The 23,782-nt window shown below is 40.3% G+C and overlaps 1 protein-coding gene across 3 annotated transcripts in view; it reads right to left on the reverse strand.

The window, feature by feature from the left end:
* Positions 1-1,688: 1,688 nt before the first annotated feature.
* Positions 1,689-23,782, reverse strand: part of VAV3 (vav guanine nucleotide exchange factor 3) — a 350,711-nt gene continuing 328,617 nt past the window's right edge. For all 3 annotated transcript variants that reach the window (XM_046645400.1, XM_046645401.1, XM_046645402.1), the window contains exons 26-27: positions 4,568-4,719; positions 1,689-3,930 (exon numbers count right to left, since the gene is read on the reverse strand). In XM_046645400.1, the coding sequence (XP_046501356.1) occupies positions 3,889-3,930; positions 4,568-4,719 (194 nt within the window). In that variant the 3' untranslated portion in view covers positions 1,689-3,888. The remainder of the gene's footprint in view (positions 3,931-4,567; positions 4,720-23,782) is intronic.

The following is a 23,782-nucleotide window of genomic DNA, read 5'->3' on the forward strand; positions in this document are numbered from 1 at the left end:
ATATTAAACGATTTCATTTCCTTCCCAGAGAGACCGTCTAATTTAAAATCTGCAGAGTTTTGCCCCTTAATCCAATAAGTGAGCCTGAATTATGCTAAAGGAATTCAAAGATTAATATGGCAACTACCCAAATTTGCCAGCAAATCCATCTGACGATGACAGTGATGATAATGACAAAAATGGTTCAGTATAAGTCAGGCGCAACTCTAATTTATATGTATGATCTCGGTTGAGTCTCACAACCGTCTTATGAAGTGGCTGCTATTATTATACCGACTGGCTGAGGCTCCGTGTGGCAGGGATGGGATGAACCCAGATATACAGCCTGACATCTGGGGGTGCTGTTATCATTCTCTATGCAGCTGTCAAACTTTTTATTATTTTTATCCTTTATTTTTTTAGGAAGATTAGCCCTGAGCTAACATCTGTGCCCATCTTCCTCTATTTTATATGTGGGATGCCTACCACAGCATGGCTTGCCAAGGGTGCCACGTCCACACACAGGATCCAAACCAGTGAACCCCGGGCCGCCGAAGCGGAACGTGCGCACTTAACTGCTGTGCCATAGGGCTGGCCCTATACAGCTGTCAAATTAAATAGAACAAATCAAAGCACCTAAAGACTAACTACTGACATATTTCTTACTTCAATAACTTGACGGAAGACAAAATACTTGAATGTTTAGAGGATATAGTCCCGTGTTAACTAATAAATAAGGGGAGAGTTCACATCACGACTGGCAGTGGAGGATGACGATGATGACCTCATACAAGGTCGAAAAGTCACATAAATGTTAGTATGTTGAAGGGAAGGGATAAAACCAAGACACCAAAGGAATCAGCTCTTCAAGTCAAGGGAGGAACGGCTGGACAATCCACTAATACTGCGATGAAATAGGGGGGATTTTATATTTCTGAGCATGGCGGTGCTGGTGATGTCAAGCAGCCACCACTACTGTGAAACTGGCCTTTTCTTGCTCCACCACTGCCCACAGCCCCCAGGGCTGCTCTGCCAAGGCAACCTTGCCTCCAAGTCTCTCTGGTTTAGCAGTTCTTTTTTCTGTGCAAAATTTGAATCAAAATAGAAAAAACAAATTCAATCTCAGACACCAATCTCCCCAGGCAATATTTGTTTGAGATTTTCTTTTAGGAGGCAGGAATAGAAGAATGTTTCTGAATCCTGTGTTAATCTCCAATGGTTTGAACCACAATTTTGCATCCAATCACTTCTTCTTAGCTATGTAATCTTAGAAACATACCTAATCTCTTTCTCGCCCGCTAAGTGTGGTAGTGGTGACACAGTGGTTATACTGAGGCCAGACTGCCCAAGTCGGAACTCCGGTTCTGACACTTAGTAGCTGTGTGATCTTGGTCGAGTTGCAACTTCTCAAAAGGCCTCAGTTTCTTCACCTGAAAAATGGAGAGTATATAAGGAGGGCTCCACCTTCTGGGGCTGTTCTAAGTTAGTGCACATAAAGCATTTAGAATGGTGTGCGGCACACAATGAGCAGGCCAATAGATATTATTTGCAACTATTGAGTATATTTTATAAATCACTGTTCATAACTTAGGCAGCCATCCTGAGCTAAATGACCAAAATTAGGGCTTCTATTCCCATGTTTATTCTGAGGTTGGTACACGCTGAATTATGGAATTGTTCAAAGGAAAGAATCTTCAACTCCCAAGAAGTCAATTTAATGCGAGTAGTAACTATTTATTGTATTGACATATTTACAAAATATTACAAAGTGAAATACCACTTTAATTCGGCATATTACACAACGGCTGCATACAGGCAAGACAAAGTATATGAAAAACATTTACTTCTGTCTTTGGTATTAGAGATCTACACACATCCGCAACATTCAAAGTTTCCAATACAAAGTATTAAACGTAGACAAAGATGTAATTGGTAACATCATGAAAAGGGGCTCCAAGATCCTCTGCTGGGAAACCCCCAGGGCCACGAAATGCAGCAGGAAGACCAGACACCAATTGCAAGAAAGGGAGTCTACAGGCTAAAGCAACAATAGAAGAAACAATACAAGCTACAGGACCATCCACAGAAGCGTTTCCATTTGTGCGAAGCTGCTCTCTCCACAACATTTGGCTGACAGTAACAGACGAGACATTCCCGAGACAGAGAGTCGCAGATAAGACTTTAGAGGAAAGAATCCACTCCAAGAGTCCAGCTTGCGGGTATAACTTTACTGTACAGAACATTTTATAAAATCCATTTTTGTGATCATTTACACATATACAAAAACCTAACTGCTTTTAGCAAATAATAATTGTTCTAAAACACAATCACAGTTTACATAATTCTGAGGTAAAGGTCCTGAACCTACCCTATTTGAGAAGTCTAGCTCACAAGGGTCTCTAGAGGGGGACGTGTCCACTGAACATCAGGTTCTGGCACTCAAGTGGGTCGGGAAGGGGCAGGCCACACCCACCGCGTTTCAGAGATGACCCCAAATGTCAGAACTGAATCTTCCTCGTTTGGCTCTGTTAAGTGAATGCTTCTAACGTTTTTTTTTTTGTTTTCTTCAAACATGAAACACTCTCGGAATCTTTTCAGAACATGACTTCTGCTATGGAGAAAATATTTCAAGAAAGGGCCAAGTTAGTCTCTTAACTTGACTGTCTTGACTGGGGACTCTGTGGATCCAGGAAAAACATATTTAGACTCCTCACCCAAAAAGTGAATTCTTGGTCAAAAAAAACGCACCACAGAAGTGATCTTCCCACCAGTTAACACAGTGCAGAAAGGGCCTGCAGCTAAGAGCCTCAGTGAGAAGCTGGGAGCCCACAGGGAGGAAGAGCAGGGACGTGACCCTCCTCCTGTCTCAGAAATGCAGAAAGGACCCAGCTGTACTTTCCTTCCAAAATCCTCAACAAAGTTGTTTGTGCTACTGTAAACGCTCCAGGAAAATGTGGGAATCCACAAATACGTCCCAGGTGTTTTCTGGGGAGGAGGAAAAGGCATATGTTAACAGACGTCGCTTCCATAAAATGACTAACTATAAATTCTAGTCTTGATCTGTTCTGTAAACAATGCCACCTTCCTCGGGTTCCTTGGGACTACCTAGAATGCACCGAGCCAGGGTTACTTCATAAAGTTTAGTGCATTTCCAAAATAACCCTACGAAATCATCAAGGTTGTGAAGATTTAACAGGAAGACACTCTCTTTTATGTACTGTTTTTTTTTTTATAAAGAAGTTTGCAAATATAATCAGGACATCAAAAGAATAATTAAAACCCCTCTGGGATATATCACTTAGGAAGCAAACCTGAGCATTTGCCTCTTCTATTTTATCACGAGTCACATCTGGGGGTAAAAGTGTTTGTCAGGCAATGAGTCACCCTGTGAGGCAATTTAAGACAAGTAATGCTGCTGGACCTTTCCATTAAGTTGCCCAAATGGCAGAACTCTAATTTTTCTTCCTGCTGGGAAAAGTAAAATTAAACTTCTGCTTCGCTGTATCTTCAAAAATTCTGGTGAATGGCACGTGGGAAGAAAGTAAATATGCGTTAAACATTTACTAATGGCTGACATTCATGGTGTCTAACTGGATGAAGTAAAAGGAAACATGAACGAATGTGTTTGCAGGGCTCTTTGGGGAGGAAAAGCTTTTGGCTTTGCCCTGGTCCCTGACAATGACAGACTGGCAGGCTGTTTCTTGCACAGCTCTAGGCAAGCCATTAATCTGTCAGTACCAGCATCTTTAGAAATCCCAGCATTAAGACTTGGAGGGGAAAAGGAAGGAGGATGTTGAATAGCCAGAAATGCAGCTTTTTAAACACTTCAGTTAATTCACAATGCTATGCAGGCTTCTGTTTATCCCTTCTCTGAAATTTCTGGGGCAAGGTGCAACGCTGGATTGGAATTTATTCATCCTCTTCTACATATGTGGATGGAAACCAGCCCACCTGAAAAAGAAAAGCAACCAACACAGCAATGTGACTTTGCATCTGGCACCTCAAAGGGTTGAACAAACAGCCCACTTGGTTTTCTAACACCCCGATTAAGCTGGGGTTTTACGCCCATGGCAGGTGAAGAAGATTGGCTTAACTGCTTAGAAGCCTGATAGAGGGAGTGATAGAAACGGAGGAATAAAATAAGCATAAACAGTGTTCTAATCTGCTAGCACACAAATAAATATGTAAATTAAGTGTAATATGGGGCTCTACTACTTACTGCTTCCTATTTTTGCTATAAAACAAGATATAAAGACAGAGGTACTTCATCCATTCTTTCTAATTTACATCAGCAGCTCTCACGGATGTTTTGTACTCCATCAAAAGTTTATGCTCTGGGCTAGGAACTCAAACCCTTTCCCAAACAGGAAGCCATCAAACTTCATTTATGCCACTATCATATTCATTCAACACATTTTTCTTGAGTGCCTATTATCAGCAGCAACACCACCAGTCTCTGGAGCCAGGGCTCTGTGGGGTGACGGCTGCAATGCAGTACAGGGCCTTGTCCCCAGGACCGCAGTGGGTGCCAGTGACCGCCCTGTCCCCTTCATCCACTGTGCACAAGCACATAGAGGGGACAACTCACCCTGCCATTTACTTCTCCTCTCCACCAGCCGTTTGCACTCATCTTCGTGTAAATCTTCACCACATCTCCTTTCAATAAGGACAGTTCTCGCATGTCTCTTGCACAGAAGTCATACCGAGCAATGGCAATGCCCAGCACTTTTGGACTTAAGACTGTAAAGAAATGATCGGGAGTCAGAATTCATTTGCAGTTTAACAACCATAAGAACCTAATCAGATGACTGTTATAGATGCTATCAAAATGCACAGCCGTGATTTCATTACAGACTAGTGATAATGGCACAGGAGCTTGAAAGCAGCAGAATTGCTGTTTCAATTCAATCAGGCGTAGTTACATGCATTTCAGAAAGTTTAAAGAACCACTGTTCTGTTGTCACATTCTTCATAAGAACTTCAAAACAAGGACTAGCGTTTGTAAAAAAAAAAAAAAAGTAAATAAATAAAGCTTAATATCTAAGGAGATAGAATCTAAAATTATTAGTCTAAATTTCCTAATCTATTTCTAACTTCTAAAACAAAGGCTTTACGTTTTCTTGTAACCTTTTCAACTAAGACTTAAAACGACCAGATATTTTGCTCTGAAAGCCCCCTGTTGGATCCACGTCATCACTTCTACTTAAACGGGACTTCTTCCCCTAACCAGCCTTTTTTTGTCAAAACTATTTGTGGATAAACTTAGTTATTGTTTTACATATAATTTCACTTATGTGAAGAAGCTTAAATCAAGTTTCACAGAAAGAACATATAAACGCCATCCATTTATCTTTCAAACAAATACTGCCTTATAAAAATCTTTCCTGAAGTATGTAATCAAAACCAAGATGTCGGAGTGTTCATCTTCTATGTTCAGAGTTTTTTACGGTGGGAGAGGAGCCGACTTACTCCCTGCCCTCCCCCGCCCTGTCCTGAAGGGAACACTCCTTTCAAGCTGTACGTTTGTTTGTCTCCAGTGTTTCATAACACATTTTATATTAACTTCTCCACCTGTTGCTCCTTGGGGTTATAAAGTGTTTTCAATTATATGTTCAGTGATTCTGAGAATCACTCACCTGGGATCGGTGGGAACTTTATAAACCTTAAACGGTAGAGGAACTTAGTATAAGAAAAAGAAACAAGTGAGAAATGCCATAGTCTGTGTTTTTAACAGTTCCCAGTGCCCAGGCAGCCGCAGTTACGACTTGGGTGACCCTGGAAGAGCCTGTCCACTTGGAGACAGGGATCTCTGCCCTATTATTCAGGGCTTTGCAATGACAGAAATTTTTTTAGTCTCCAGGTGTCCATCACAAGAAAAACGAATAGCAATGCTGTAGATTTCAGAACTGTAAAGGGAGTAAAAATAGGTCATTTTATTTTACTGTTCAGACACAAACCACTTTAATAGTTTTCTTACTGAAAACCATCCCATTACTGGGGCACTACTCTTAGAGTCAGCGCACATAAAAACACCCCTGTGACGGAAAAACCCAATCATTATCTTCACTGTGCGACCTTGCACAGGTCTCCTAACCCCTCTAGGCCACATTTTTCTCACCTATAAAATGAAAAGTCTAAACTAGATGACTTCTAAGGTTCTTCCAGTACTAAATTTTATGATTCCATTGGGACTTACAGGTTAATTTTTAAAAATCTGTAAGAAAACGTCCTTTATGTAGCCATAATGTTCTCCCCTACGTGTCACGTAAACAGCCATTCAGGAATGTACAGCCATTAAATTCTTTGGCTAATGACAGAAATCAAGACGAGAATGCTCGTGCACAAACTGATGGGCACAGTCATCCTTTCAAGTAAATATGCACTGAATTTTACCCTTACATTTGGAGACAAAGTTCGGATATTGGTTCTATTTATCTTCTTAAAGGAAACACATAAAAACTGGATTTCTCAACTAAAATTTCTGATCCTCAAGAAAACTAGTGATTTTATAGAGTACTTTGTCCCCCCTTTATACTTTCAGCCCCCACCCCTTTCCAACTTCTCCCCAACAGGTAAAATAGAAAATGTGTTACTGAAATACACAACATGAGCAGCACGCGAAAACTAGAGGAATGAAATGTTGTGACAAACGATGACTTTATGGCAAAGAAAAGGAAAGTGCACGGTGGGGATGCAATTCTAGGGACCATTTGTGAGGAGATGTATCTACATGAGAAGCCATACACAGAAGTCGACATGTTTTATTTGCAGACAGAAGCAAGTTGGAAAGACACATAAAAGCAGTAAAGCAGTACCTGACCAGAAAGGAGTGGAAGAAGGGAGAGCAAAGCTGTAGTCTGGAGGAGTGACAAAAGAAAAGCCACAGAACAGAGAAGGGGCTTAGAGAGAGAAAGAAAAGGAGAGAAGCAAAAGAACATTTAGGTACTGGCAAAAAATATCTCAACACAGCTATTTCGTTGTCTACAATCTTAAGAAAATTGTCATATCAAAGTTGGGATATCAAGCTTCGCTTTCACCCATTCTCTCCTGACACCATTTCTAAATGGAGAACAAGCCAGATTTTTACATTTTGATTGACATTAGTTCTGCAGTTCAGAGCTGTCTATCCCCTTACAGGGGAACACAGCATACCCACTCCATGTTGCCATCTTTGACCCACCAAGGAGGGTCTTCTCCTCTTGATGTGGCACACAATTCCCACTTCATTACATCAGTGGAGAGGGGGATCCTGTAAATTCTTCATGTAGATATGCTTCACATCAAAACTGATAGAAAGAAGTAAGAGCTGGTAGGGTGGTGTCAATGAGACATGCAGAACCCACTGAAAATTCAAGAAAGTCACTTATACAATTTGTTAGGAACCACCCCACCCCCCAAACAAGCATGTGCATGCCAGCTTATTTCCAGAAATAAAATGTAAACCACTCTGAAGCTTATCATATCTGGAAAAGAAAGTAACTATATCTCTAAATTGTAGGAATTACAGAAAAATTCCATGCGTTTGGACGCTTGAAAACTTTTCACTTTGCTTTTAATAATAAGAGCTCACACTTACCAAATGGTTCTCAAGTGTTAGAAGCCATGCTCAATATTTTATGTTCAGTATTTCACTTAATCATCACAATGACTCAAAGAGGAAGGTACTAATATTATTTTCCCCTTTATATTTGAGAAAAACCTAGATTCAAACCCAGGCAGTGTGACCCCAGGGTCCAGGTTCTTGACTGCTGCACTGCTCTGCATCTCCCACTCTGCTGCACGTACCTCCATAGGCAGTGACAGAACTCTACCCGCTGATACCACAGTGCCATTGCAACAGAAAAGGAAGCAGTGGTCATACATTTTCTCCCAATATTTAATTCTCCCCTCATCCATGTAATAGATTAGTTGGCTGGGCTATGTTTGCCCAGAAAGAAGACAACGTTTCCCATTCTTGCCTCGACTTCAGTGCACCTATATAAGTTCTTGCCACTAGGATACAAACAAAAATACCGTAAGGCAGCTTCTGGTACCTTTCCTGGCAAGGCAGCTGGCACAAGCCTTTGCCCTTCTTTCTGGTTCTTTATTCTATCCTGCTGTCTGGAATGTGAAAGCTACCACCTTGGTCGATGAGAAGGCAGCCCTCACCTTAAGGATAGTAGAGCATGCGCTTGAAGGAACCTGGGTTACCGAAGATTTTATGGAACAGAGATGACCTGCCCTTCTCCACAGCCCTGGATTGACTACTTCCAGGTTTCTATGCGAAAGAGAAATAAATGTCTATCCTGCTTAAGCCAATGGTTTTTGGGTTTCTGTTACTTGTACCTAGACCTAATCTAAACTCTAACAAAAAGCATTCTATAACCAAGGATGAGGTGAAAGTGGGCTACGCAAACTGGAATGAGTCCATAGAATCTTCCAATCAGATCACTGTTTGATTTGAAAGCCGCAGAATTCTTCCAACGTTAATACTCTTGTCAGGAAGGGGTCCTGGGGCTACCTAAGAAGAGCAGTAGCTCATTAAGGGGATTCCCAGATACCACACAAGTAGACTGGCCAAGGGAATTGGAAGTGGCTCGGCTGTTCTTGGAACCAAGGACCTTGGAGTCCCCGTGTATGCGTTGAATGTATTCATGGCATTTTTTCTGATGAATGGTCACACATCTTTACTTTTTTTTTTCTTTAAAGATTTTATTTTTTTTCCTTTTTCTCCCCAAAGCCCCCCGGTACATAGTTGTATATTCTTCGTTGTGGGTCCTTCTCGTTGTGGCATGTGGGACGCTGCCTCAGCGTGGTTTGATGAGCAGTGCCATGTCCGCACCCAGCATTCGAACCAAAGAAACACTGGGCCGCCTGCAGCAGAGTGCGCAAACTTAGCCACTTGGCCACGGGGCCGGCCCCCACACATCTTTACTTTTAACCCACCGTGAAGTATATCCTTGTTGATAATCAAGGTTCTTTTTCTAATCCATTGCATGTTCTACATTACATTTATTTTAAAATGCAGTGGTACGTGCCATTACAACTAATTTTACAACCTGCCTAATTCAGTTACTACTATGCAATATAACTGGTTTGTTTTAATTTCCTTGAGATCATGCTATGCCCACCATTACAGAGAGGAGAGGAAGCCGTCTCTAATTTAATGATAAAAATGGCACACATCTAACTCTATTATTGGCAAAAAATCTGGTGCCATGATTCCTATCTCATGTCTGTAAGAACCCTTCATTCTACACGTTACTTCTAGCAGCTATTAGAATTTTCTCCTTGAACTGTTTTCTAAGTATCCGTCCTTGATTCTCTCTCTGGGACTATTTTATCCATAAAGTAACAAAAGAAGATTGTATTTCTCCAAAATTTCTAATGAAGGCAATTTAAGTCAAGAGTCTGAAATACAATAAGAGATAAGTTAGCTCTAGAAGGAAGAAATAAGAAACCAATGAAAACACAATTAAACACAATTCACATAATCTCAACAACAGGTAGATATATTACATCAGATCACCTCTCTCTAATCTTAGAATATCTAACATTCCTGAGGTAATGGACGTATGAAGTAATGAAGTATGGATAACGCCTCACCAAAGGGCTTGAATCTCTGTTTCAAATACATTAATATCAGTGTGCTGTCCCCTCTCTCTTATCTAATCCTAAAAACCTTATAAGCATTTGCATTAATGTCAAGGAGGTACAATAAGAATCTCCTTAAATCTGATCTAAAATATTATAATCTTAACTAAATGGTAGCTCTTCCCCCATGGTTAGGCCTTGGCTCCTCTCCTGGCTTCACTCTACATTAATTTTTTCCCTAATGAATGGAACGGATTCTTGGCTATCACTTAGCTCCTCACCTGAATTGCAGTCTGATTTCAAATGTTTTCATGACACTGACATGAGCTACAACCATTATCTCTGGTTCAACTTGTCTGAAACCAAACTCATCGTCTTCCTCCCTGTAATCTAGCTCAACCTCCCACAATTCTGTTCTTTTTTTTTTTTTCAATGGCTCCCATGTTCTCTTTGCAAACTATCCTTGCAAAGTCAGTATAAACTGTTTGGTTATTCCTGTTCACTCTCTTCTTCCTCTGAAATATGAAGTTCTTCCTACACTGAATTCTCAGCTCCACCACCCCAATCCAGGACTTACGCCATTTCTAAACTAAGACGACCACCTCCCAGTTGGTCTTCTTGCTTTCAACCTTCTCTCTTTCCACTCTATTCTAAACACTACTTTAGCTCCTCTCTGTAAACAGAGATTCATCATTCCTTTTCCTATATTATGAAATCCAAACTCTTGATCTGAATTCCACGACAATTCATAGTCTGGCTGCATCTTGCCTTTATAACCAAATCTTCCGTCATTTTCCCACACAAATTATTTTCACCCAGACCAGCTTCCTAAAACCCCCTGAGGCCCTCAGCTTCAGTTTCAACACAAAACCTCTGCTCATTCTGGAATGCTCCTTCACTTTGCCTCTACTAACCTTAACCTCCTTGTCTCCAAAGTTCAGCTCAGGCCCCTTCCATGAGTCTTCCCTGACTAATCCAGACAACACTTGTCCCCTTCCCTGTCCTTTCTAGCCATCTGTTAGGCACTTACATCGTGACTTCCTGGCTCTGCTGTTTAATTACCATACGTGCTCCTGCATTGTATCTTCAATTAGTCATTGATTCTGGAGAGCAGGGGCCAGCTCTTATACTGCTTCTGCATCCCCACAGGATTAGGCCCAATGCTAAGCAACAGAAGCTGCTCAACGGACAAGTATCCCAGCAGGGTATTTAATTTTGCAAGCTCCTTATGTCTCCTCCTCCTATTACTTTAGCTCATCTTTTGCTCACTTAACTGCTCAAAAAGATGTCCAACAAAAGCCGGCACAACAAAGAAAAGAACGTGAAATACGTTCAGGTTTTAGTCCCCAGGATCCCTGAGAGCCATAATCTATCAATGATATTCCTACAATAACTGCAATTTTTCCTAAGATGATGTACAGCTGTTAAATACTGTATGTCTCATGGCATTAACCATACCGTATGCCTGAGGAATCTTCTTAGGAGTACAAGGTTAATCGGTTTCTCCTGCCACCCAGTGTATAGCTCTCAGGCAAACATTTTAAGGATTGGCAGGGATGCTTTCTCCTTTTCTACACACTGTAGCATGACTTATTGTTGCCATTCTTCCTATACAGCAATTTTCACTGCCTTCGGGTCCTTAATTCTCGTGAGCTGGCAAAAGAGCATTTGAATTCCTGCTACCCATGGAGACAAGAGTATAAGATAACATGTTTCCCTAGGAAATTATGAATTGAAATCTAGACGTAAGCGATGTCAAAATAAGGTATTTGATAAAAATATTTTGCAGAATGGTTTAACTTGCAGAATGTATTTACATCCATAACGAGAACACATCCACCTATTTCTATGCACATCTACAGATACACGGTCTCCTCATCAAACTCCTTCTACTATACCAACATGCCACTAATGTAAAAATTACTGGTAGGTGCACATCCTGGAATGGAATTAGAAACAGCCGAGTAACAGTGACATTCAAATGGGCTGTTGAGGGGATTATTATCGCCTGTCTCTTTCATTCCCTGGTAATGTTCACTTCACCACCTAATATTATAGATAGCTTCTTGAGAGAAAGAACTCTTTTATTCATATCAGTATCCACTGAGACAATATTAAATCAATGTCAAGACCTTTTCCATTGAAGTAATCATTTGCAAACTGTGTACTATAGTTAAGGGCCTAACTTTCCCCCTTCCTCAAACACTTTCAACTCCTTATTAGCACAGACAAAGGAGAACCTTGCTCAGAGAGACCATCACATTCTGGCAGGTCTCTCTGGCTATTTTTCACGTATTTGATACCTGGCACTCAATTGGGTTAATCTTCATGGAACATTAGCAAATGAGTGGCTCATAGTGACTCAATATTTCTCATTAGGAACTATTAAGAATTCAGTCAAATATTATTTATCAACTTTTCCAAGTTAAACAAACAAAACCCGAAGTGCAACAGTCTCTAATTGGAACAAGTGTTGTCTGTTAAATAAATAACTTGAGAATAGAAACTATCAGCATAGCCATAATCAACTGATTGGCAAATCATTAGTGAACATTATTCAGTTCTGAGACTTGACTGCGAAGATACAGCCACAGAACACAGAAGTATGTATTTAAAAAAGTATTAAAAAAAAACAGTGTTTACAGTAGAATAAAAAAGTACTAGTGAATTGATATCTGACATCTACACTTTTGTTGTCAAGGCTAACTAAGCATTGTTTTAAAGTAATATGCTCTGCCTTGATCAGTCTATTCATGTCCAGGAGCCAATGAAAATCTACTCAATTTTCAGTAACATTTGAAATTTGTAGACAGTAGAGACCAAACTCAATCAATACTCTTCCTTAAGGTACTGGTTATCAAATCACAAAGTATTTTTGAACTACCAATTAATGATCCAATGATCGATTACATGTATAACTAAACATTACCCTAAGCATTTGCTAATTATTCTCTGAGATAGACATTACCTAACGCTCAGCTTTAAGTTGTAACAACCACACGTGTTCACATTCATTTATGTAGCAAAAAGTTGTTAGTAAAAATATCAGACAATTGAACCATCCGTACTGCGGCTACAGTGATCCCTGAGAGTTCTCTGCCCGGTGGCGGCCTAGAGGCTTTCCTGAAGAACTATGTTCCTATGTGGGACGCTTTGATGAGTGATCCAGGAGGTTCCTTTGACCAAGATCGTCTACAGATGGTTTAACAGCAGAGCACATGCTGAGAATTTACTAAATGTTGAACTTAAATTTCCGATCTTTAACCTGGTTTTATTTTAGAACTTAGCCATATCTTCTTCTTAGACTCCCAGCAACATTCATAGACATGGTATCAAATATCTGCTCCTTCATCTCCCTCAAATGTTTACTGTTTATTGTATATTTTATATATTGTCACCGAAAAAAACTAGGAATAATTCAGATCGGTTTTATTTGGTTGAATGCTGACAGCTGGTAAATGGACAAATCTCCTTTAATCTGAAATTCAAAGATAAACTAGAATTATTGTGAAAAATAAACAGCTACTTTGTATTCAGTGCTGCACAGTATAAACATATAAAGCCATTAACAACAACAAAATGAGTATAAGGCCTTTCCTTATTATGGAAAATTAGATCACTTGACATTTCTAGGGATTTCAGATTATTTTTAGGATTCTAGTTTATCAAGATGTGAATTTGATTCTTTTTAAATTCTTACTCTTTAAAAATAATTGGCAGACGTTAAATTACTAATGTGCAAGTACTGTGCTCAGGTGCTATAGGACATATAACAAATAAGACAGAACATGTGAATTCAAAGAAGCTTACAAACTAGTAAAGAGACAGACGTGCAGAAATGATACAGAGATATGGAATTATTCATTTTGGATCCAGAATGCTACGACTAGACTTTAGGCTCCATTTGAGCCCCACCTCACTCCTCAAAAAATGTCCAATTTTCAGGTTGCTAGGGTCAAAAACCTTAGAGTCATCCTTGAATCTTCTCTATTTTTTTTTAAAGATTTTATTTTTTTCTTTTTCTCCCCAAAGCCCCCTGGCACATAGTTGTGTATTTTTAGCTGTGGGTCCTTCTAGTTGTGGCATGTGGGATGCCACCTCAACATGGCTTGATGAGCAGTGCCATGTCCATGCCCAGGATCTGAACCGGCAAAACCGTCGGCGGCCAAACCTAACCACTTGGCCCCGGAGCTGGCCCCTTCTCTTACTATTCTATCTCACATCTGATGTGTCAGAACATCCTGTTGGATTACCTTCAAATTATGTCACCTATAACGGCTACATGTTGGTCCAAGCCTCCACCATTCCTCCCCAGGATTTCTGCACTAGCCTCCTACTGGTCTTTTGTTTCTATCCTGTCCCCCCTTCCCTATGGTATGTTTTCTAGCACAGAAGCCAAAATAATCCTGTTAAAACTTAAAGTCAAACCGTCTCTCTCCCTTGCTTAAATCCCTCCAATGGCATCCCATTTCTTCCAGAGTAAAGCTAAAGTCCTATCAGGCCTCCTATGGTCTGGCCTCCTTTACCTCTCCGACTGCATCCCTGCTGCTCTTCCTCTTGCTCCTTCTGCTCTGGCCACATTGCATATGTTGTATATGCTCCTTCCTATGAACAGGATGCTCCCTCTCTCACTTCCTTGAGTCTTCACTAAATGTTACTTTCACAAGGAAGACCATCCTGATGTCCTATAAAAAGAGTAATGGACACATACCTCTAGTGCCGTGTGGTACAGAGAGAAAACAGGGTTTACTCGGGGGACAACACATAAGCAGAGAAGTAGGCAGAGTGCATACAATCTCCCAAACTCTTATTGTCCTACTGCTTCGGTTGGGCACAGACGGTGTGCACAGAACATGGTCAAAGTTCCAGCAGCCTGCTCTACATATTGATAGGGTATTTATGCAAGTTTATAATAACAAAAACTCCCTGTTTGCTATGGTCTAAATGTTTGTGTCCCCCTCACATTCATACGTTGAAACTTAATGTCTAATGTGATGGTATTAGGCGGTAGGGTTTTTGGGAGGTGCTTAGGTCATGAGGAAGGAGCCCTCCTAAATAGGATTAGTGCTCTTTTATGAAAGAGATCCCATGGAGCTCCCTGACCCCCTTTCCACCATGTGAGGACACACGGCACCTTCCATGAAGCAGGAGGCAGGTACTCACTAGACACTGAATCTGCCAGCGCCTTGATCTTGGGCTTCCCAGACTCCAGAACTGTGAGCAATAAATTTCCGTTGTTTATAAGCCACGCAGTCTATGGTATTTTGTTATAGCAGTCCAGACAGACTAAGACACTGTTTGTATGAGTGGTCTTGTTAGAAAACAGAGCTTCTGGAGCCAGTGGCTGGTGTCAGCCCGTTCTACTGTTGAGATAACTTGGGACTGCTGCAGCAGCTTTCTTTCTGTCAAGCTACTAAAAGGAGGGAAAATGAGGCTCCAGTTTTGTTCCTCATCACCGAGCACCCTACTTAAAACTCTAAGCTGTCCCCAGCACTCCTAAGCACCTTACCTCGTTACATTATTTTTACAGAGCATTCATCAACTTCTAAAATACTACATAATTCATTTTGTGCCTATTATCTGCCTTCCCCACTAGGACGTAAGTTCCACAAAGGCAGAGACTTCTGTCAGCTTTTTTCACTGCTGTATACCTCCAGCAATTTGAACAGTGCCTGTCCTGCAGTAGGCTCTCAAGAGAGATCTGTTGGATGAGTGAATGTGGGACCTACCTGGGCTGGGTTTGGGAGGGGTAGTTATTGGTGAGGATGTAATAACTAAAGAAGAGATGAGGAGAAATCTTGGATTCACGCAAACATGGAGAACTTGAGGAGGAAGGATAAGGAAAGAGGGGAAGTTAACTGATAAAGACTGAACTTTGAATAGGAAAATATCTGAAGCACCAAGTCAGGAAATACTGAAATGTTGGTGCTCAGTTATGTGACAAATCTGGGTGTAGCCATAGAAGGGTGGCCAAGGATGGTGAAAGATTTGGCAACCATGTGCATGCGGAGGGACTGAATAACCTGAGATAGTTTCCTGAAAAAGAAAAAGAAAATGGAAAAGAAAAGAAACACAGTGGGGAAGGGAAAAGAAGTACACCTCTATCATGATAGAGGGAGTACATAGCATATTTGCTTTGAGAGTTCTAAAGAGATGAACTAACTATGGTAAGTAGCTATAGAAAGTCAAATTCTTGGATCAATATAAGAAAAATATTTTGTTCAAAAAATAAATTGGGTGCTTTGTGTGGTAGTGGATGTTAAGTCACTTGAGTGATGATGACATAAAGCCTGATGATGACCTCTCAGGACTGTCATAAAAGGTACTTGTTCGAGGGGCTGACCCATGGCCAAGTGGTCAAAGTTCCACACGCTCCACTTTGGTGGCCCAGGTTTGCATCCTGGGTGTGGACTTAATCCACTCATCAGCCATACTGTGGTGGCGTCCCATATATACAAAGTGGAGGAAGACTGACACAGATGTTAGCTCAGGGCTAATCTTCCTCAAGCAAAAAAAAAAAAAAACTCAGGAAGATTGGCAATGGATGTTAACTCAGAGTGAATCTTCCTCAAAAAAAACCAAAAAAGGTACTTGTTTGAAGAGGGCTCTGCCAGGGCTAATGTGGCTGCTATCGAGGTGCCTAAATTTCCCTGCATTCCTCTTTCCTGGTCAGACGCTAAGCTAAACTATATGTAACACTTAAGCATTGTGTGTGATCCAGTGTTTGTAGCTGTGCAATAAATGTTGAATTCATAAAGCAATGAATGAAAGGAAACCCTAGCTGAATCTGTACTCAACTTCTCATATTATAAGGAGACAAGAGATTTGCAAAGTTAAGACCTGCTACTTTATGCCGCTTTGGAGTTCAGAAAGGGAAGCAGCATATCAGTGACGTATATCAGGAAAAAAGAGCTTTCAGCATCGATCCTCAAAGCCAGGAGCCTGGTCCAAGTTTTAGGAGGGAAAGAAGAATTCCTCTCAATTTAGATAAACTTCTGTTTGTTTAACAGGAAAGAGAGACTAGAAAAACCAAAAGCCTTAGGGGAGGGCTGCTGTCAGAGGGCGCTATAGCCATTAGGGAATATTACACGTATAATTGAGACCAGTTTTTAAGGTAGAATATTGGGTTTATGAGAAAGGACAGAATAAAAAATGAGAAATACTAAGAATATAAGGACTGCTTTTTGAGCTTCGAAATGTTAAAAAAGATAGCTTTGAATGAGGTTATCTGAATCTGTAGAATTTATATCTGCAAGCAGTATTTCTGAAGGGACCCTGGGTACTGGCAACTAATTTTTAAAGCTATCAGGTTCAAGATAAAAATGCCTTATAGTAGCTAGTAAAGCTCTTGAAGTAAGTGAATAAAAAAGAGAAGCCCAGTATGACCTAATAATGAAGATGTGCAACTACAGTTATCAGTTGCCCAAGAACAGTAAATTCTGTGGCCATCATAGACATGCTGAGGGAAAAGAATATAAAAATGTCAGCAATATGTCAGCACTGCTTTAGCCCAAGAAGAGAGTGCGTACTGGGAGAGCATAGCTGAAGCCCACGAAAGGGAAGCGTAAACCAAAGTCCCAATGAAAAGGAGAAGGCCTTTATAAATACTTTAACAATTGTCAAATGAGGCTAGTGTAACATCTCAAGCTGGGTAACAGTAGTGGAAGGGGGTAGCCAGAGCACCAGTAGCAATAGCAGGAGCTAGAACACATAGCACCGCCCATGAGCCAGACATTGTTCTAAGCACTTCACATATTCTAACTCTTTTAAGGCTCCTAACATGAGCATTAAACACTATGAGACAGTGCTGTCTGATGAAATAAACTAGGGAAACTCTAGGGAAACTGTCACTTTCCTATATCACTCAAGCAGTATTTCTGGTACATCTGTTTGACAGAGGAAAACTTTCAGGGTGCGTCTCGCAGGGCTGGTGGTTCCTGGAATATTCCATTGAAGACATTAATCTAATGTATGTAAAAGGGGTTTGAAAAATATAGCGCTCTGTCAATCATTAAATTATTGAATATTGAATATCAGACAGGATTATTAGGTTTTTATCCTATACCAAATATTTTGTATAGTGTTTCAGATAAATGGTCATGTAGGTTTTTCTTGGAAATTTTCATTGGCTAGAAGTGCTCTCTCTCAGTAAGACAGTGCATTTCACTTCAGGAAAGTGACAATCTATTGAAAACACTTCATTGTATTAAGGAAATGTTTCCCTGTAACTCCCATCCATTGCCTGTCTGCCCTGACAACACAAAGTCCTCTTATAACTTCAAGTTATAAACACTTAAAAAAAAAAAAGATAAAACAAGGGATGGAAAAATTTAGAGAAAAATCTAAAATTAATACTATGAGATTATAGTGGTTGGATGGCACCCCTTCCCCCAGATATGTTCACCCAGAACCTGTGAATGTGACCTTATTTGAAAAAAGCATCTTTGCAGATGTAAATTAAAGATCTCAAGATGAGACCATTCTGTATTAGCATGGGCCCTAAATTCAATGACAAGTGTCTTCCTTAGAGACGAGAAGGGCAGATGACACACAGAGGAGAAGGTCATGTGAAGACCAGGCAGAGATTCAAGCGATGCCTCTACAAACCAAGGGACAGCAAGGATTGCCTGCAGTCACCCAAAAGCTAGGAGAGAGGCACAGAATGGATTCTCCCTTACAGCCCCCAGGAGGAGGCAACCCTGTTAACACTCTGACTTTGAACCTCTGGCCTCCAGACCTGTGACAGAGTAAATTTCTGTTGTTTCAAGACACTCCGTTTGTGGTAATTTTTACAGCAGCCCTAGGAAACTAATACTGTGAGATTAAAACAAATATTTAAGTTACCAGAATAAAATTAGAGCAAATCAAATCCAATTGCCAAGTGACCAAGGGAAAACAAAATACTTAGGATTAGACAAGGAGAACAGAAAATCAGCGTGGATGAATATGGGGATGCTGTGGTACAAGAGCAAGAAGGTAAAAACAATTAGGTGGATGCTTGACGAATTTTTAGGAAAGATAATAAATATTATCCACTATTAGACTGTAATAAAACTAATAAATAGTGGTTAAGGCATTATCAGGATGTTTCAGGAATTATCAGGAATAAGAAAGCTACATTGTTATATTAAGTAAATGTGTACAATACAAATCCTCTGAGTCTAAGTTTCTAAAACTGGCGATAATGAAGGTTATCCACCTTGTCAGACGGCTAACAGAAGAACAGGGACACATGTGGAAGGAAAGAGACCACGTCAGGAGGAGCACCTGAGGCTCTGGCTCTGGTTTTTAGTTCTTCCTGCAAGGTCATCTGTACAGTTCCAATGACCCAGGAAGCCTTTGTCAGTTTTTGAAGTGCTATAATATTTGTCACCGCACCAGAAGGAACATGCTGATCTATATTTCGTTCAACCCCCATGCCCGTCTTTCCATGCTGTTTCAAATACCAACTACGCACAGCACCCTAATATCCGCTATGTCTCCCATGGACCTTAGATTCTGACTTCACTTATTTAGCCCTTTGTGACAGCTGTTTCATGAAAGGCACCGCATAAAGTGCAATTTGAGAATGAGAAGCAAAGGAGGCTGGTTCCTAAGGGAAGATTACACCAGAAGAAATCATTAAACTTATATAAAAATAATACCGTATTCTATGCAAACTGTGAAATGAAGTGTTAATGATTCAACAAAACCCAAACCACTTTTCCTGGTGCTAAATGCCTACTGAACCACTGAGTATGCATAGGTACTAAAACTTGGTGCAAAACCAAATGTGTCACCTTCTCCTCTGTAACTGTTAGGTCTCTTCTGTTTCCCGATGGGTCAATGGTTTCACCATTTGCCAGCTGTCCAAGGCAAACACTTGTATATCATACTTGTACTACTTCTACCTCAATTCCTTTATCCAACCAATTCGACCTCCAGAATATATCCAAGTCTGCCCACTGTCCTGCTCCACAGTCGTCATTCAGCTCTTGTCCAAACCACCATCACCCCTTGCTATCTGTAATAGCTCCCTAACTCATCTCTTTTCTGCCCATGCCTCCCTCCAAGCCATGCTCACAGAGCGGCCAGTCATCTTTTAAAACAATGTAAATTAGCTCCTATCGTGTTCTGCTTATAAAGCTTCAATAAATTCCCACTGTATATATTAGAATCCACTCACTATGCTCCGAACACATTGACCTCCTTCCAATTCCCTAAACATACGAAGTTATTTCCTGTTTAAGGTCCTTTACACAAATTACTTTTTCACTGAGGCGTTTCCCTTCTCTCCACTATCCCACACCCTGCCAATCCACGTAGATCCTTTAAGTTTTGTCTGGATGTCACTTCTTCAAAATGTCCTTCCCTGACTCAACAGGTTAAAGAGGCCCTCTTGTCATACCCTTTGACCTGTGCTTTTGCGTCACAAGACTTATCAAAATTTGTGATTATTTATGCAGTTATTTGTTTGATGTTTGTTCCTATCCACCAGATTGTCTATCTTATTCACCATTACAAGTCTAGCATCTGGCACAGGGCCTGGCACATGGTAAGCGCTGAATAAATATTTGTTGACTAAAAGAGTGAATGAATGAATAAGCAAATACAATGAGGTCACAGGTAAGAAACAGATGGTTTCAAATATGACCTACACAGTACTCTACATAATCCCAAAATCACTGCCCTAAGCTGCTCCTGCACCTGGAGCAGATGAAAGAGAACACTGTCATTTCCTCCCAATTCCCTCAGACCTATTCTGCTAACAGGATCATCTCCAAATTTTAAAACTTTTAATTCTGAAATAATTTAGATTTAAACAAAAGTAGCAAGAATAGTACAAAGAATTCCCATATGCTTTTCACCCAAATTCTTCAAAGGTTAAAATTTTACTGTTTCCTTTATCAATCTCTATATTTTTCCTGAACCACCTTAGAATACATTGCAGACATAACATCCTTTATCTCTAAATACTTCAGTGTGTACTTTCTAAAAACAAAGGCATTTTCTTGTCTTACATAATCACAGTACAATTATCAAAAGCAAAAATTTAACACTATTATTTAATCTAGAAACTTATTTAAAATTTGTTAATTGTCCCACACATGTCCTTTATAGCAAAAAAACAAATTGTCTTTTGGGTCCAGGATTGACTCCAGGATCACATGTTGCACATAGCAGTCATGCCTCTTCAGTCTTCTTTAATCTGAAACAATTCCTTTGTCTTTGTCTTTCAAGACATCGACATTTTTAAAGAATACAGGCTAATTATTTCTTAGAATGTCTTTCAATTTGGGTTTGTCTGATGTTTCCTGATGATTATATTTGAATAATGCATCCTGTGGGCAGGAATACCACCAAAGTGGTGTTGTGTCCTTGGAGTGCGACATTAGGGAGTACATGATATCTATTTGCCCCATTATCGGTGACGTTAACTTTGATCGCTTGATTAAGGAATTTCTGTTTTTCCTTTTGTAATTAATAAATTCTTGTGAGAAGCTACTTTGAGATTATATAAATATAATTATAACCAACATTTAAAAAAAATTAGCCAACTCTATTCTATGGTCCAATGAATTCTCCATAAATAAGAACGTGGGAAAGTGATGAAGGTCGGTTTCCGGGTCATGAGGTAGCTAATCACGCACTTTTCTTAGCGTAATGATGTAGTAACATTCTACCTTGCCTCTTTCTCTCATGTGTACAAAGACAGACACGTAGCATGCTATTTTCAGCAGAACATAATAAAATATCTAATCTCATTCCTCATTCATCAGATGAGAAAGCTGAGGCCCAGACAGGCTAAGTGACTTGCCTACGGTCAGACAGCTACTCAGTAGCAGACCTGAAAATAATTAAGTGCTCAAGTAGAGCAAGGAAGGCAAAGTCCATTCAGTGCCCTTCAAATACACAAGCCCTACGGGCACACCTGAAGCAATCTAAAGCAGGCTTGCTGCGACCATTTTTGGACAGTAATGGGATTCCTACACAGATCCACACAACAGGGCAGAACATCATGCATGGAGCCACTGCAGTTTCCAGGGAAGCACCACAGCTCACTGCTACGCCTGAGTTCTCTCTTTGTTCTATTCTCTTCCTTTCTCTTTTTGTTCTTTCTTGGAAACACTAAGTCATTCTGAAGGCAAAAATAAAGTCTCCTAGCCCTGGGAAAGAGCCTTGCCAGCAATGGGCTCCTAACCTAGAAATGCTATATGCTCCTTGCCCAACACTCTGGACTCCTGTTTAATTCTAATCAACATCTTTTTGTATATTTTTTTTTGCATTTGCATGAAGTAGTTCTGTCATAATCTTATCACATTTTACAAACTTGAAAAATAGTTGGTAATCTGCCCAAGACCTTTCTAACGTGGACTAATACAGAAGCAAGCAGCCTCTTCTACAATGCCCTGGGACTTTCTTTTCCAAGGTCACTATATTATTATTATTATTATTATTCTTTAAAGATTTTATTTTTCCTTTTTCTCCCCAAAGCCCCCCAGTACATAGCTGTATATTCTTCGTTGTGGGTCCTTCTAGTTGTGGCATGTGGGACGCTGCCTCAGCGTGGTGTGATGAGCAGTGCCATGTCTGCGCCCAGGATTCCAACCAACGAAACACTGGGCCGCCTGCAGCAGAGCGCGCGAACTTAACCACTCGGCCACAGGGCCAGCCCCCCAAGGTCACTATATTATTTAAGAAAAAAATAATAAATAGCAGGTTTCAGGAGTTGAAACTCCAATCTCAACCTCTACCCAGAATACACGGTGGTCCCAAGCTTTAGCTCGACTGTTCTGTTCCCTCCAAGGCCTTTTAGAAGTAATGGGGGTGTCAGCACCTTAGTCAATCCAGTATCCCAAGGTACTACTTCTTTGTAAAAGTTATTTTTGATGCTATTTAGCAGCAAAGCCAAAGCTATGAACCAGAGGTAAGGACTATAAAGACATTCTACACCATCTTTCTGTGCAGAATATGAAGCACTTCCTCCTTACCACTTCCTGATAAGCACAATATGTATAAAAAGAAGCAGTGCTTTAATTAAGGGTTAACCCTTAATCAGGACTTGGTACAAAATAAGCAAGGTATATTTAAAAAATCATAAAAGCAAAGATGTAAATTGCTATGAGTTAAAATTCAACTCTTAGAAATATAAGAAAATGCTTGCTGTGTGAGAAAAATTGTTACTAGTAATAGCAGAAGTAGGAGTGGTGGAATCAGCAGTGGCTGACTTTTATTGAGTGTTTACGCCTATCGACACTATGCTAAATGCATTATATACAGCACCTCATTTAATCCTCAGAACCATCTTGGTGTTCTCATTTTACACAAAGTCAACATAAAGTAAATAAAACATTTGGATAGTATCATAAATTTGATCTAAGATTATAACCCTGCTGCACGGTAATGACTGCATAATCTGGGAGGGCAGACCATTGTGCAATTACTGCTGCCTGCCATCCTAACTCACTCGTTCACTTCTTTCTGGTCACTTTATGAGTGAGCTCTTCCCTGACCACCCTATATACAAACATCACACTCCCAACCCAGATCTGCCTGAGTCTCCTCATTAAAATATAAGCCCCATAAGGGGAGGGACTTTGTTTCCTCAACGTCTGAGTCTCAGTACTTAGAACAGTGCCTTGCCTGTTTTAGGTATGTAATGTCTATCTGTTGAAGGAACGAATAAATGAATAATTGAGGGAAAAGAACCAAACTTTAACAAAGATTAAATTTTAAATGAATGATTTGCTTTTGCTTCTCGGTTATAAAAGGGCTCCGGCGCCATAACTTGCCAGAGTCTCTTAAAAAGATTAGCATATGGAATGTTTGAACTCATGACCCTGTTTGTTTAAAATTTTCCCTGTAGCTTGCAGGGATGTTCAAAATCATTCTGTTTGCTACACTTAAAAAAAAAAAAAAAAAAAAGGCCTATAACTCCATTCCCAGTGGCTAAACAAGTTTGAGCACTGAATACTTTGTTCAACACTAGAGACAAATTTTAAACGAGGCAAGTTCACTCATTGCTGGACAACATTCTCTGAGCACCTCCATGTGCCAAGCACAGAGAAAGTGCCTGGGAGTCACCGCAGAGTGAAATATGAGGGTCAGTGACCTTCCACTACTAAGGGACATACATCTGCTCTCCAGGATTGCCAACCTCTCCCACCTTGGCACTCTAGAACCAAGTGAACAAGTCAAACAAACAGGAGTTTTAGCATCACTGACCTCCTTAGCAACTTTTATTATCTCC

Source organism: Equus quagga, chromosome 18 (genome assembly GCF_021613505.1).
Source record: "Equus quagga isolate Etosha38 chromosome 18, UCLA_HA_Equagga_1.0, whole genome shotgun sequence".
Taxonomy (NCBI): domain Eukaryota; kingdom Metazoa; phylum Chordata; class Mammalia; order Perissodactyla; family Equidae; genus Equus; species Equus quagga.